The sequence below is a fragment of the Mus pahari genome, chromosome 10 (genome assembly GCF_900095145.1).
Source record: "Mus pahari chromosome 10, PAHARI_EIJ_v1.1, whole genome shotgun sequence".
Taxonomy (NCBI): domain Eukaryota; kingdom Metazoa; phylum Chordata; class Mammalia; order Rodentia; family Muridae; genus Mus; species Mus pahari.
In genome coordinates, this window is record NC_034599.1 from 69,863,514 (window position 1) to 69,879,807 (window position 16,294).

The window sequence follows — 16,294 nt, forward strand, 5'->3', positions numbered from 1 at the left end:
TCTGTGTAGCCCTGGCTGTCCTGGAACTCACTTTGTAGACCAGGCTGGCCTCGAACTCAGAAATCCACCTGCCTCTGCCTCCCAAGTGCTGGGATCAAAGGCGTGTGCCACCACCACCCTGCTTAAACTGTTTTATACTGTCTGACACTTCCCATACATGAAATGAAGAGAAGGCTGAAAAGTCATCTAATGGCTAAAGTTTTCTGGGTAAAAATCTCTAGGCTCTGACTTCTTCAACTATAATAACAAAAATTATTTACATTGGGGCTAGAGAGATGGCTCAGGGATTAAGAGTGTATATTGTTGCCGGGCATGGTGGTACATCCCAGTACTTTAAACCTAGTACTCGGGAGGCAGAGGCAGGCGGATTTCTGAGTTCGAGGCCAGTCTGGTCTACAGAGTGAGTTCCAAGACAGCCATGGCTATTCAGAGAAACCCTGTCTCAACAACAACAACAAAAAAAGTGTATATTGTTCTTCCAGAGGTTCAGAGATCAGTTCCCTGCATCTGCATTTGGCAGCTTATGCCTGTAATTCCAAGTCTAGGGAATCCAGATAATCTCTAGATAATTTCATCTTGTACCCACATACAGTACACACATGCATACCCATAATTAAATATGAAAATAAAATCTTAAATTATTTACGCAGATTTATTCTGATGAAAAAGAAGCCATTCTTTTTTGTTTGCCATTTTTACCAGTTTTTCTGATAATGGAAAATGACAGGAAATAAATACATTCTAAAGCCAAGAGTCAAATCGGAAATAGGAAATAATCACATGCATAGGCCTGTTTCATGTTTGTCATTCCTGACACAGATGTTGCATCTCTGTCCTCAGGATTTGGAATACCGTCTAGATCCAAAGACCAGTGAGCTCCCTCACTTACGGAACCCTGACATTCTTGTTGGAGAAAATGACCTCACAGCCCTCAGCTATCTCCATGAGCCCGCTGTGCTACATAATCTCCGAGTTCGCTTCATCGATTCCAAACTTATTTATACATATTGTGGTAAGTGCTTTGCTGATGAGCTTTCCTTTGATGGGTGTAGTGATTGAAATACACACAAGGAAAACCAGCTATGATTGAATTCTCATACATGTAAAAATCCCTTCTAAGTTATCAGAAAGATCTACCAATATTCACTAGCTGGTTACATTTCTTGTCAAATACAGTCATTTGTGAATATACATAATTTTGCTCAACATTTAAAGAACAGGTTCATCTTTGGGACACTCCCTCCCAGTCATTTCAGATTTAGTGCTGAAGTTGCTAATTCTTTTTATTTTGTAAAAATGTGCTCTGTGAAGAGTAGATGTCCAAGGACTGGCATTTGATACAGGCGCAAAGTTAGTGCTTCCTTTCTTCTCACTGACTTAGACACCCAGGACCGGCACCTCTTGGTGTCTTTCTCCCTCCTGCAGCCTTAGCTCCCGGCAGCCCAGTTCCTGACTGTTTTCTCAGAAATGAAGCTGGAACCTGGGCGTATGGCTGTGGACCTTCTCCCAGCCCCATCTGTCTTTGTTTTTCTCTGTTCTATTTTGTTCTTACTGATTTCCTCCCACCTCTCTGGCTCCTTTTCCCTCGTGATCTTCTCTCTCTCCTACTAATCATGACTCTGCTGAGGTCCAGATCTGGATGTTCATTCATCCCCCTGTGGTCATTGGCTTGCTGACCATGTTGTGTTTGCCATGTATGTCTTCACTATTGTCTGTTTAAACACATACGGACACTTTTTCCTCTCAGAAGAATTTATATCTAATGTATCTGTCTTGATAACATTTCTTACCCCTATTATTTAAATATTTTTATCTTTTTTCAATTTATACTTCTAGATTTATTTTATGTGTATAAGTGTTTTGATTGCATGTATGTGTGTACACTACATGTGTAGTGTACCTGGCCTGTAGAGGTCAGAAGAGGTCCTTAGAGTTTCAGATGGTTATAAATCACCATGTGATGCTTGGAACCAAACCCTGGTCCTCTGCAAGAGCAGTGCTCTTAACCACTGAGCCATCTTTTCATACCCTTTATTTATTTATCTATCTATTTATTTATTTATTTATTTATCTATCTATCTAACACATGTCATGTTTTTCTATGATTTTTTTTTCTTTTGGGACCAGTGTCTCATGTAGTTCTGACTGTCTTGGAACTCATTCTGTATCTGAGAATGACTTTGAACTTCTGATCTTCCACTTGTCTCCACTTTCTTTGACATTTAATATTCTTCAAAAGCATGTATTTTGTAATGTGACACAATGCTTAAGCAGAATCACAATGATTTTAGTATATACCTTGTTTCTGTTTTCTGTATGACTACCAGTGTGATATCTTTCTAAAAGAAAATCCTTCAGATGAATCTCTAATTATTTCATTGGATAAATTTTTAGAAATGAGCTTTTGAATTTTTTATTTGTATTGGTGGGGGATTGTACATGCCTGTGGTTACTCACAAAGTCTAGAAGATGGTCTAGAAGATTCCTCGGCGTTGTAGTTACAGGCAGTTGTGAATTGCCCAACATGGGTGCTGGGAACTGAACTTAAATTCTCTGCAAGATCAGCAACTGCTCCTTACCCCTGAGCTGTCTCTTAAACCCCCATTTTTTTTTTTTACTGAATATGAAAATATTTAAATTATTTAAAACATTGTTTCTTTTTTGCCACATGGCGACCAAACCCAGAGCTTTACGAATGATTGACAAGTGCTCTACACCTGTCTAAGTTACATTATTTTAAACAGTCTAGTCCAGATCAGTTAGGACTATGTACAATAATTTAGAATACCTAAGACTGTGGTATATTTTGACCTTTGAGTAATTGATTAGTTTAATGTGAACTAAGTTGAAACAAGGTTTTGTGCTGCCTTACTTTGCAGCGCTTAATGTGCCCTTTAGGAGATGATTGATTTCATTTTCTTTCTCACCCTCCTCCCGCAGGAATAGTCCTGGTAGCTATAAATCCCTATGAGCAGCTGCCTATTTATGGAGAAGATATTATTAATGCTTACAGTGGCCAGAACATGGGTGACATGGATCCTCACATCTTCGCAGTAGCTGAAGAGGCGTATAAGCAAATGGCAAGGTTGGTAGGAACGTGTATTGTCATTGCATGGCTCTTGTTAGATAAGATAATTTATTCTTTGCTGTGTTGTGGATAATTTAAAAAGAACTTGTAAATAATTACAAGTATCTTTGACCAATTTATATCAAAGTGTCTGAATTATTCAATTAAATATTAAAATCTCACATTTATAAACAGATTCTATAGTTTGTTTAAAAATTGGCTTTGGAGTCTCATCATGGTCTTGTGACTAAGCAAGGACAGATACTGTGTTTTATAGGTGAGAGAGTCAAAGTTTAGTTGAATAGCAATAAGCGACTTCCCTAATGCCACTGAGCCCAGTAATAGACAAACTAAAGGGACCAAATGTGTGATAGCAATGACAAATAGTATAAGACAGGACATCAGTTATTTGTATATAACTCTGTAGAGTGCGTCTCATATCACCCACAGAGCCTTAACAGTTTGAGGGCAAAGAATGGAAAATAGAGCACTTTCAAGATAAAATTATGCTCTGAATAATAAATGGTATCATATAATGTGAAAGGGTGAGTGCACTGCAAAAAAGTCTAGTTTCTTAGGCTTACAGGGAGGAACTTGGCATAATGTGATGTGGGGATCCTGGAAACAGTCTATAAAATAGGAAGGGGACCGATGCTGTAGAGGCTTTTGTTTTCTCTTCTGCAACCAGTACACATTTTTGGTCCGAAGTGTGATAGAATTTTATAATTATTTCAACTAAAGTACCCATAGAAGTCATTATACCCTTTTAATAATAATAGTACTTGTAATAAGTACCAGAGTTAACCATGTGCTATCTCCCCACAAGGTGCTGATTAGATATTTTTGATTTATAAACAAAATTTATCTTCACAACTTTTTGAGTTTGTGTTGTTACAAACTTTATTGCAGTTGGTAAAACTGAGGCTTAGAGAAGTTCTGTAATTTTTCTAAGAGCTTATCAATAGGAAGATCATCTTTCAAATTCAGTTAGTCAATACTAAAATAATAGCATATTAAGTATAAAATGACAGTGAATTAGCAGTATATAATATGCTATAGTATGTCAATACTACTGGAAAACAGTAATGAATATCCAAAGTTTAAAACTTAATGTTTAGAAAATTCCATCTGTGAATACATTTTCCTTCAGCTGAACAGAATCTACCAGTACTTGATTTTTCTAGTTTCAGATCATTGCACTGCAATGCTGGCACCACTCAGTACAGCCTGAGACACACTAGTCAGTGAGGGAATCCTAGGGACTGCTAGACTCTGAATTTGGTCTCTGAAGTTTTATAATACTTAAAGAACTTTACAGTTCTCAGAAAGTACTTTCTTTGGCTCAAGGGATCAAAGCAAGAGCCTCCTGTATGGTAAGCACATTCTCAGCCTCAGTGCTGTTCTTAAATCTGAAAGCGTGGTTTTTTTACATCATTGCTGTGGCAACACTCAAATGTCAGGAGATTCAGCTGGTTTCCTGGCACTTTCCTTAGCCCACATGATAGCCCCGTGAGTCAGCCAGTGTCATTTCTTAACTGAAGGTTGTTTGGTTTGGTTTTCCCCCTTTGCCTAGTTTTCTTTTGTAGAAAGCTTGGAATATGTTTCAGTTAGTTAAAATGTTTATCACATATTAATAAGTCTGTACCCACAAAGTCTGCTACAGTCACCAAGCAGAGTATGTCTGCTTCGGTGTAGCCAGGAAGTCAGGAGGCCGTGTTGCAGAATCATTTCTTTCTTCTTCTTCTTTTTTTTTTTTTAACCAAATGAACATGCCAGCTTTCCTGGGTGTGAGTCTTGGTGTTTCACATCACTGCTGTTCCTACAGACCCCTTATATCTTTAGAGGAGATACAACTTATCATTATTGACAGAAATTTCATAATCACAATCCAAACACCAGGCACTGTCCTGAATACGATGCAGCAGCAAACTAGACACAAGTTCCACTCCACAAACAAAGCCTGGTAAAGAATAAAAGTAAATGAAGTTTATGCTTATCACCTATCAATAGGATTATTGATTAAACTGGCAGTGTAATTGTAGCAATATTAGCTTTCTGATTTTGACCATTATAAATAGATAAGAACAAAGCTTAACAAATGTTGTGAAGGTTGTGGAAGTACACGTTTATAACCTATATTCAAAATGTTGCAGAAAATATTAGAATGGGAGAAATAGAGAAACAGAGCAAGTGGGCAGCTCCTGGATGTGAGTGAGGCATAAGCAAGAGTTCATTGTATGGTGTGTGTAGCTTCTACAAGGTTGAAATCCTATTACTGTAACTTTATGGCAACAAGACAGACCAAGCAAGCAAGCGTAGAACTCTGAAGATGAGGCAGGTAGGAGGCTATTCAGTGATTTGAGTGAGGAACCACGACTTACTTGAAAGCATTAGTGAAGATGTTGAGTAGGGAATAGATTCTGGATATAGTTTTAAGATGGAACTGGGAACGTGATGCAGGGTAAGAGAGAAGCGGGAGTTAGGATGACCACAAGGATTTGTTCTGAGAGATAGAAGGTTGGCAGTTTCCTTTCTAGAGATGAGGTTTCCTTTCTTCTATAGGAAGAGAGCAGGTTGTGTGGATGTGGTGGGGGTTAGAGTTAAAGCAATGGGCTTTCATCTTGGTTTATTGACTTATTTTATGTTTATGAGTATTTTACTGGCATGTATGAATGTGCACCAAGTTGGTGTAGTGCCTGAAGAGTCCTGAAAGGAGCCTAGTGGCAAGTGGCTCTAGCTGTTAGGCCATCATGATAGCCTAGTTTTAGTTAGAAATTACTGTGCCCCATCTCTATTCTAAAAATGCTCCTTTGAGAACAGTGCCCTCGTGGAGTACTGCACCCTCTTACATTTAATGGGCCTGTTGACTTCTAGAGGGGAAAAGGCAAATGGAGTTTGAGGTCTGTCTTTCTGCTTGTATTCCTTTTCTCACATTCTTAACTTGTCCTTTCTCACACTAAACCTGACTGATTTTTTTTCACTCTGTGTGTGTGTGTGTGTGTGTGTGTGTGTGCGTGCATGTTTGTGCGTGTGTGTTTGTGAGTGTGTGTGTGTGAACAGAGGAAAACATGTGGAAGTCAGTTCTCTCTCCATTATCTGAGTCTGAAGTATGGACTTGTTCCAAGCCAAGTGACTGACTGCTGAGCCATCTCACTGACTCTCTGATTTTTTTCCTTCTCCAAAATCACAGAATTATTTTCATTAAACCATCAAAATTTAGTTTTGTTTCTTTATAGTCACTTGTTGTAATATTTTCTTAATTTTATGTATTTCCTGTCCTGTGTTAATCACAGGGCAATGTTCCTAAGTTTTACTTACAGCTTTGATTTTTTTAAAAAAAAAGTACCGTGTAGTTAACCTTGCTTTAGTTAAAAAAAAAAAAAAATACTGTGTGTTCTAATTGCAACTCTCCTAATTAACCATAGATCTTAAAACTCAAGATCTCCATTGATTTCACTTTTATCAACTGTAAGATGGACCAGTTTCACAAGTGGTCTAGCTTGACCTTCCTATGTTCTGTGAAGTGTATTTGTTATCTTTATGTTTGATTAGATCAATAAATGTGCCATTTTCTTCCTAGTGAAGGACAGAGCATGCATGCTAAGAAGTGACATAGCGAAGCAGGAGGAGCCCACCATAGTCCTCTCCGTACCCCTCGAGTTAGGGGTGTATGCTGTAACAACTCACTGTCTTGGCATACTAGTCACCAACCTAGCCAGCAAACTAATTTCTGTTGTTTTCTGCAAAGAGGAAAAGAGTGTCTGTCCCTATTCTTCCAGTTGTTAAATTATATTGGCTAATAAGTACAGAAACACTTCGAAAATTATTAAGTAGACTCTGATACAAGCTCTAACCTTCATCATTGTGAAGCATCATCTCTGCAGTCTCCTTCCAGCCGTTTAGGTGTGCCATCCGGTTTTATTACGTCTGACTTTATTACTAGGCCTTTCTTAGCCATTCTTCTTTCGTTTAGTTATGTAGTTTCTGAATGCTCTAGTATCCTGAGGTTCGTTGACTAAGTAGAAAATGACTCTTATGGATGGTGAAATCTCTTCTGTTAACAACTGTGACTCAGGTACCATGTAGTGCCAAGTATCCTACTTATATAACAGGCTTGGTGTAATGCCTGCTACCTTATAAGGCTGATTGAACAGATCAGTGGCTTTTGGAATAGCCTGCTCTAGTTGTTTGGGACCCACCCGAAGACCAAGCTGCACATCTGTTACATATATGTCAGTAGGCTAGGTCCAGCCTGTGTATGTTCTTTGATTGGTGGTTCACTCTATGAGAGCACCAAGGATCTAGGTTAGTTGACTCTGTTGGTCTTCCTGTGGAGTCCTATCTTCTTAGAGGCCTTGGTCATTCCTCCTGTTCTTCCATAAGAGTCCTCAAGCTTCATCTACTGTTTGGTTGTGAGTGTCTGCACCTGTCTGAGTCAGCTGCTTGGTAGAACCTTTCAGAGGGCAGCCATGCCAGACTCCTGTGTGCAAGCATAACAGTATCATTAATAGTGTCAGGGACTGTGCTTGCTCATGGGATGGGTCTCGATTTGAGCTAGTTATTGGTTGGCTGTACCCTCAATCTCTGTCCCTTCCTCTGTGACTGCCTTACTGGAAGACAGGATAAATTTTGGGTTGAAAGTTTTGAGAGTAGGTTGGTATCCTATACCTCCACTGGCTACAGGAGGTGACCTCTCCAGGTTCCATATCCCCAATGATGTGAGCCACACCTGGCACCCCCATTGAGTCTTGGGCACCTTCCTTACCCCAAGTCTCTGTCTCTTCCTGGAGACGCTCCCTCCATCCCCATCCCTGTTGCAGGTTTCCATTCACTCTCATGGCCATCTGGCTGTTCCTTCTGTACCTCCCTACACCTGCTTCTAACAATCCCCACTCCCCTCCCTACGCCCTCCCTCCATCTACAGGCAGGACACATCATAGGTTGAAGGTTTGGTATCCTAATCCTTCCACTGGAAGTCTTGCCTGGTTACAGAAGATAGCTGGTTCAGACTCCCTATCCCTCATTACTAGGAGTTTTCCCTAGAGTCACCATCATAGGTTTCTGGGAGTTTCCACTACACTACATTTCTACCTCACCCTGAAATGCCCTCAGTTCCAGTTGCCTCTCCCTGCACTCTCTCCCTCCATCCTCCCCCGACCTGATCCTGTTGTGTGCCTTTAATCCCAGCACTCTGGAGGAAGAGGCTGGGGGAATCAGGACAGCTAGGAATATATAGAGAAGCCCTGTCTCAAAAAAATAAAAGAGAAGGAGGAGGCGGGAGAGGGGAGGAGGAGGAAGAAGAGGAATGGGAAGATGAAGAAGAGGATGGGGAGGAGGAAGAGGAGAAAAGTTTCAATTGTAGAGTGATAATTTTTAAATGAAATTAGCCAACATCAAATGGTAGGTTTTTGGAAATGCTGCTTCACAGATCATTAACAGATGGACATTTTGAAATATTTCAAATGATTTTATAAATTTTTTTGCAGATTTTTTTATTTAAGCAATTTTTATTAGATATTTTCTTCATTTACAATTCAAATGCTATCACGAAAGTCCCTCCCCCCCCCCCNCTGCTCCCCAACCCACCCACTCCTGCTTCCTGGCCCTGGCATTCCCCTGTATTGGAGCATATAATCTTTGCAAGACCAAGGGCTTCTCCTCCCAATGATGGCCAACTAGGCCATCTTCTGCTACATATGCAGCTAGAGACACAAGCTCTTGGGGTACTGGTTAGTTCATATTGCTGTTCCTCCTATAGGGTTACAGACCCCTTCAGCTCCTTGGGTACTTTCTCTAGCTCCTCCATTGGGGGCCCTGTGTTCCATCCAATAGATGACTGTGAGCATCCACTTCTGTATTTGCCAGGCATTGGCATAGCCTCACAAGAGACAGCTATATCAGGGTCATGTCAGCAAAATCTTGCTGGCATATGCAATAGAGCAAATTTTATCCTAAATTCTTTAGCTGTGGAGCCAAAGAATACCCCCCTTTTCTTCTGTGGTAGCTGACAACAGTATTATAAAATACTAATGCAAATGAATAACATTCTATGTTTGAGATACACACACAGAAAATTTAGAATGCCAGTAATACAGAGTTGCCCTTAGTTACACAATTCTAAGTTAATGGTATGTCCTTCTTTTCTGTCCTGTTTATAACTAGTTTTTCTTCTGCTTTGCTTCCACACTTTGCCTTATCAGGGAGAAAGAAAGGTGCAAAAGTGATCATGTCCAGAAGTGGACGCACTGAAAGTCACTTTGATTTGTTTTACAGGGATGAACGAAATCAGTCCATCATTGTAAGTGGAGAGTCAGGCGCAGGGAAGACAGTCTCTGCTAAGTATGCCATGCGGTACTTTGCAACTGTAAGTGGTTCTGCCAGTGAGGCCAATGTTGAGGAAAAGGTCTTGGCCTCCAACCCCATCATGGAGGTAAGACAGAACATATTCAACCTTTTTAAAACAGTCTAATTAAGAAACAGACTGACTACATGATTGATAACAGTACCTGTCAGAAAGTCTAAGGTTTCCAGCCACTGAAGTTAAGGAAATACTTTTCTGTATATTAGTAAGAGATGTAGGAAAGCTGAAAACTCTGTAAGGTAGGTATTTCAAGTAAACCCTACTGTAGGAAAACCTGCTTTATGCAGTTATTCTGCCTTTTCACTTTGAGAGAGAATTCTGCCTATAATGCCAGGCAGCACTTCTTCTACTGACTGTTCCTTGTCCAGGGGTGAAATTACTCATTTCCTCCCAGCCCCCAGTTCCTGTTTATGCTCCTTCCAAAACAGGATTGCTCTCACTCAAACATGAATGAGTTCCATTCCTCTTACCCACAGTATGATTTCTATGCTTAGTTCAACTTCTTTAGCTACAAATTTTAATTTTTTTCCAAAGTTCAAGTTATATACATAAACCCTAATCACATGAGTATTTTTTCTTTTAAAAAATAAATATATTATACAGCAAAGTATAGTATAGTAAAGAAATCCAAAATTATACATTCTTGAGAAAGGAAATACTATGAAAAGATAAGGTACCTTCAAAAGTCAGATAAATCCGGGTGTGCTGGCTCATGTCTGTTATCCCAGCAGTGTGGAGGCTTTTGCCAGGAGATCACCATGAGCTTGAGGCAGGCCTGGGCAGCAAAGGGAGACCCTGCCTTGGAAAACTAAACCAAACCTAAGCCAAATACAGAAACAAAGTAGAAATGCCTATGCCGGAGACAAGGGGATTGGATGTATGAAAATTTGATGTCTGAAGGTTTCTAGCTGGAAGGGTATTATTTGTTAATGGTACTTCAGGAGAGTTATAGTTTCATAAGAAAATGAGAAAAATAGATTTCATTAAATAGAAATCAGAACATGCAGAAACAAACCTTTTTTTTGGTTAAAAATTCAAATGGGCATGATTTTATCCCTGTCTTTTTCCTCTGCCAAGTTTTCTTTATTACCCGAACACAGATGGAGCTAAAATTGACCTGATGCACCTTGGTACAAGTGGCTTTTGCAGTAATCTGCCCAGAGGTAATTGTGCCTGGTTTGCAGTGCTGTGTGTAACATCTCTAAAACAATGCTGTGACATATGGCTATCCTTCAGAGCTGCAGATCTTCCATTCCTGCATCACCTACACAAGATACTTTGAGGAAGCAGAGAGGCTTCCAAAGCTAGGTGTGCTGCAGGAAGAAGGAGAAAGGTTTCTGATATAGCATGGGCAGGAAGGAGCAGATGACTGTGCCAAAGGAAAGTACTAAAATCTAGAATTAAGATTTTTCAAGAATTTCACTCTGTCTATAGTAGTGGATGTTTCTGATGCTAATATTGAAGTCCTACATTTTGTGGAGCCAGTTTTTAATTTGAGTTCACAAACAGCAGAGCTAAGTTTAGACTTTTATTCATTTTATTCCCCATAACAACAGATTCTTAGTATCTGACAGAACACTAATGCCTTCTAGTTCCTAATATTAGAATATCCTGAAATCTTGATTGCCATAGCTTTAAGAAATCTCATGTCTACTAACTAGATCTTACAAAACTAGAATTTGAGTTTGTCATGGGAATAAGCCCCAATGGCCCTTCTAGAATACGTCAGGAGCTATTTTCTACCTCTTAAAAAGGGCTACACTGTTTTGTTGTCTGCAGCCCAAATTTGAGTTTTGTTAATAGGAATGATATTTAAAATTTAAAACAGGCATAGTTACTCATCTTAATGAAAAGCAGTTGAGAGGAATTTACCTTGTTTGTTGAGATGAACAAAACTGGATAAATATCCTCTTTCTGTACTACTGTTTATTTGCATTTAGATCAAGACGTTTTTCATTGAGAGAGGAATGTTGGGGAATATAGATCAATGGTAAAGGACTTGATTACAAGTTCCTCGTTTCAGTTTCCAATATACAAAAAGTAGAGAAATGTCAAGGCTGGAGAACTAGCTCAGCAATTAGGAGTACTTGTTGTTCTTGCCCATGCTCATGACTGTGACCACAGCACTTGGAAATTGAGGCAGGAGCAATAGAAGTGGTTGGTGCTCTTTCAGAGGGCCTGGATTTGGGTCCTAGCACTTACATGGTAGTTCTCAAACACCTGTAACTCCAGTTCCAAGGGATATAATAACACTGTCTTCTGTTCTCTGGTACCACACACACATGTGTTGCATGTATGCATAAAATAAAAATAAATGGATGTTTTTAAATAGAGAATTATTTTTTCAGCAACTGCAAACAGGTTGTTTCAATTTAAAGGATTGAAATAAAATATGGGAGGCAGAAGTAGGGGTGCACACCTTTAATCCCAGCATTTAGGTTGTGAGGTGAGACAATCAGGAGTTCAAGGTGATTCTTGGCTATATGAGGCCAACCTGGACTACATAAGATGTTGTCTCAAAAACAGACAGACAGACAGATAGACAATTTTGCGGGTTAATATCTATAATTTCAACTCTCTGGAGCCTAAGGCTCCACAGTTAGTTACAAACTAGCCAGGGCTACATAGTAACATCCTGTCTCAAATTAAAATTATAAACATATGTGCACCAAACACAGAGGTACCAATTTCATAAAAGAAACCCTGTTCGATAGAAAACCACAGAATACAAAAACACAGTGATACTAGTGAGTAATTTCTACTCTCACCAATATACAGCTCATCACAAACAAACAAACACAAACTAAACAGAGAAACTCTTGAGTTAAGCCAACATTATAAATCAGACGGACTTAACAGGTACCTACTGAAAATTCCCAATGAACATTCTATCTGATCTTAGTGGAATAAATCTGGATATCAGCAGCAATAGAAACTACACAAAGTGTACAAACTCATGTAACTAAGCACCATACTTAGCAATGATAATTGGTTCAAGGCAGAAATCAAGAAGAAAACTCCACACATTCCTATAATTGAATGAAGATGAAAACACAACATGCCAAAACCTGTGAAATATAATAAAGGAAAAGATTACATCACTTAGTGCCTGCATCAATAACATGGGACACCTCAAATTCATAATTTAACAACACACTTGAAAACCTTGAAAAAAAAAAAAAACAAGAACAAGCAACTCCCAAGAAAGCAGACGGAAAGAGATAATCAAACTCCGGGCTGAAATGAATGAAATAGAAATGAAGAAAAATAATATTAAAAAAAATCAAATAAATGATGAGTTCTTCCTTGAAAATGAGTAAAAAGATTGAGAGATCCTTATCCAAGTAAAAGAGAGTACAAATCCAAATTAATAAAATTAGAAATAAACAGGAGACATTACAACAGATAGTGAAGCCCTCAGTGGGACATCTGTATTTACACTCTTCCCCACAGTGCTCAGAACATCACAAAAGAGGGGTCTGAAATATTATAAGAACCAGAGAATGAGGAAGACTGCCATAAAATAGTGTCTTCTGGACATAGCAGGGGGCAGTACTCATGAACTCTCAGCAGATGTAATTGCCTGAGTGAGACCAGTACAAGTTCAAGCAAGTCAGAATCCCAGCAAGGATGGTGGAGGAATTCATGACGCCCCACCCCTGACTGAAGAGCTCTTGGTAGTTGATGGCTGCTGAGGGATGAAGACTCAGTTTCCTTCTGGGGTGTGGCTCCTGGTAGATTGCCCATACTTCAATGGGTGTCATTACACCCATTAACATATGGGTATGATGGAGTAGATTCAGTCTGCTTAAAAGAGGACACTTTAGATTCTTTAGATTCTTTTTTTTTTTTTTTTACAATGTGACTGTTTTTTAAAAATACAGCAACCATACCCAATAATTATAGTCATTAAACATTTCATAAAATTACCACCTGTTGAACAGTTACTCTAGAATACCCAATGGAAATGAATCCACTTTTATTAATACAATAAGTACTTTGCAACTCTCCAGCCTGGTACCCATGATAGTTCATTCCAAAAAACTATAATTCTAAGAGGAGACAAGTATGGAGCAATATAAGGAATTAAAATTTTTCCATGTCTAGTCACAAGTTTCCTGGTGTTCTCTGTGATTAGTAGTTCATTGCAGTAATTCCTTTTGTCTGGGATGTAAAATGGCTAAAACACATGAGGAAATAGTGTCATATCCTCACACTCTGGAAATGGGAGCTCCTAAGTTTAAAAAGCGTTGTTCCTAGACTGTGGAGCTGATCTTGGATGTGAAGCACCCATCAAAAGAGCCGTGTGGCTAATCAGGCATTCTGATTTGTTCTTCAAATATTTTAGGATTTATTTATTTTTTTACTTTACATGCATGGGTCTATACCATACGTATATGTATGTGTGCCCTGTTCATGCATTGCCTGTAAAGGCCAGAAGACAGCATCTGATCCCTTGGAATTAGAGTTATAGATGGTTGAGAGCTATCATGTAGGTGCTGGGAATTGAGTTCAGGTCCTCTACAAGAGTAGCTCATGTTCTTAACCAGTGAGCTATCTCTCCAGTTCCAGGCACAGACATGAAATATATCTAGGTTCTGAGGCACTTTAGTCCACAAATCAACAATTTCACAAACCACACCAAGTTTTTTTCATGTCATGGAAGCCATCTCTCAAATCTGGTGAGCTTATGTGCCTCACACAGCCAGTTCCATCACTGCCTTTCTGGATGACTTCAGCCTGCAGCAGATGGATCTTGTACAGTACTATGGGAACCTGTTACACTACTGCCCTATAATATACTACTTAGGCTTAAAAATGTACACGGGTCTTAGTATTATTATTATTCTTTATCTATGACAACAAAAGTGTCTCATCTTGGAAAGGGCTTTTGGGTACAATCACCTCGTCACTGAGCAATTGGCAAAACAGACTTCAGGACTCTGAGAATAAGAGAGTTCTATGGGCCTGATGGTGACACACCTACAGTTGAAAAGATCCCAGAACAATAGTGACACTTGGCAGCTCCAATTTGATCAAAGGCACAGAAAGTGTAGTCTGCAAACTGAATTTCAGCAGTGGTAGCAGCACTAGTGATCAATTCCAGTTTTAAACCCTTATTCACACAATGGGCTCTTAAGACAGTCTCCACATTTGTCTCATAAATGAACAGTACATCGAAGAGCTTCACTAAAGGCGACATCCTCACCAACTATTATTGCAGTAGGATCTTTGGCCAATCAGTTATCCAAGGCCTTTGCCATTGAATGAAAGGCTTATTTTCTGAGTTTGTTTATACATCAAGGTCTTTGGGTATTAAAACACAACCACCACCACCACCACCACCACACACACACACACACACACACACACACACACACGAGTTTATAATTTCTAAATTAGGGTCTGTCTAGTTAAATTATCTTAAGTTTTGTTAAATCATTGTATTTTGCTAGAAAGATAGTATTCAATCATTTCCTTTTCTAAAATGCTTTAAAAATAATAATCTAAATTCAAATATTATCTTCATAGCCAACACAAATTATGGCACTATATTTCTTTTAAAATACTAACTCATTTTCTTTGATGAGAGGATCAAGTATGCTGACTCTCTGGCTAGCTAGTTATACTGGGTAGTTTTGTGTCAACTTGACACAGGCTGGAGTTATCACAGAGAAAGGAGCTTCAGTTGGGGAAATGCCTCCACGAGATCCAGCTGCAAGGCATTTTCTCAATTAGTGATCAAGGGGGGAGGTCCCCTTGTGGGTGGTGCCATCTCTGGGCTGGTAGTCTTGGGTTCTGTAAGAGAGCAGGCTGAGCAAGCCAGTGGAGGCAAGCCAGTAAGGAACATCCCTCCATGACCTCTGCGCCAGCTCCTGCTTCCTGACCTGCTTGAGTTCCAGTCCTGACTTCCTTGGTGATGAACAGCAATATGGAAGTGTAAGCCGAATAAACCCTTTCCTCCCCAACTTGCTTCTTGGTCATGATGTTTTGTTCAGGAATAGAAACCCTGACTAAGACACTAGGATCCTATTGTTTTTATCCCTGAAACTTGTTCTCTGTCTTAACATTCTATACCATTTTCGTGTTTCTCTGTTTGCATATACTAATCCTGAAAGACTTTGTACATGGGACAAATCTTATATAGAATAAAGCTATTCAGTGTTTAATATATGCATTATGTGAATGCTTGTTCTTCTAACTGCACTGTTTTTGTTTTGACTTAAAAGAGTTACAGAAGCATGTCACTAAGTTAAAAAGTAGATATATGCCATTAAAAATTTAAGGTTATGAACGATATTTAGTAGAAAGTTGTATTCTTAGCATATGGTTGAAGATATTTACAAGTTAGATAAAACTGCTAAAATAGATGTTGGGCTGTAGATGTTACTCATTTGGAAGAGTGCCTGCCTAACCTGAACATAGCCTTGTGCACATGCCTGTAATCCTAGCACTCTACAGATAGGGACAAGAGCATCCGGAGTTCAAGGTCATCCTCAGCTACATAGCAAATTCAGGGTGAACCTGGACTACATTAAGACCCTGTCTTTAAAGCAAGCAAGCAAACAAACAAACCCAAAACAACAACAACAACAAACAATTAGGTTCTGGAGGGGTGGCTCGATAGATAAAGTGCTTGCCCTGTAAGCATGCAAATCAGACTTTAGGTCTTAAACACCTCCATTAAAAAGCTGGGTTAGGAAGATACATTATGCAAAACAGAAGAAAACCAAGAAGGATGACCATTGTGTGAATACTTCATTCCTCCTTAGAATAAGGAACAAAATACTCATCAAAGGATATAGGTACAGAGACAAAATTTAGAGCTAAGATGAAAGGATGGACTATCCAGAGACTACCCCATC

The 16,294-nt window shown here is 39.2% G+C and overlaps 1 protein-coding gene and 1 pseudogene across 4 annotated transcripts in view; one reads left to right on the forward strand and one right to left on the reverse strand.

The window, feature by feature from the left end:
• Myo5a (myosin VA) overlaps positions 1–16,294 on the forward strand; it is a 162,228-nt gene that overhangs the window by 53,179 nt on the left and 92,755 nt on the right. For all 4 annotated transcript variants that reach the window (XM_021207370.2, XM_029543825.1, XM_029543824.1 and 1 more), the window contains exons 3-5: positions 841–1,012; positions 2,941–3,085; positions 9,341–9,497. In XM_021207370.2, the coding sequence (XP_021063029.1) occupies positions 841–1,012; positions 2,941–3,085; positions 9,341–9,497 (474 nt within the window). The remainder of the gene's footprint in view (positions 1–840; positions 1,013–2,940; positions 3,086–9,340; positions 9,498–16,294) is intronic.
• Positions 10,733–16,294, reverse strand: part of LOC110327546 — a 6,876-nt pseudogene continuing 1,314 nt past the window's right edge.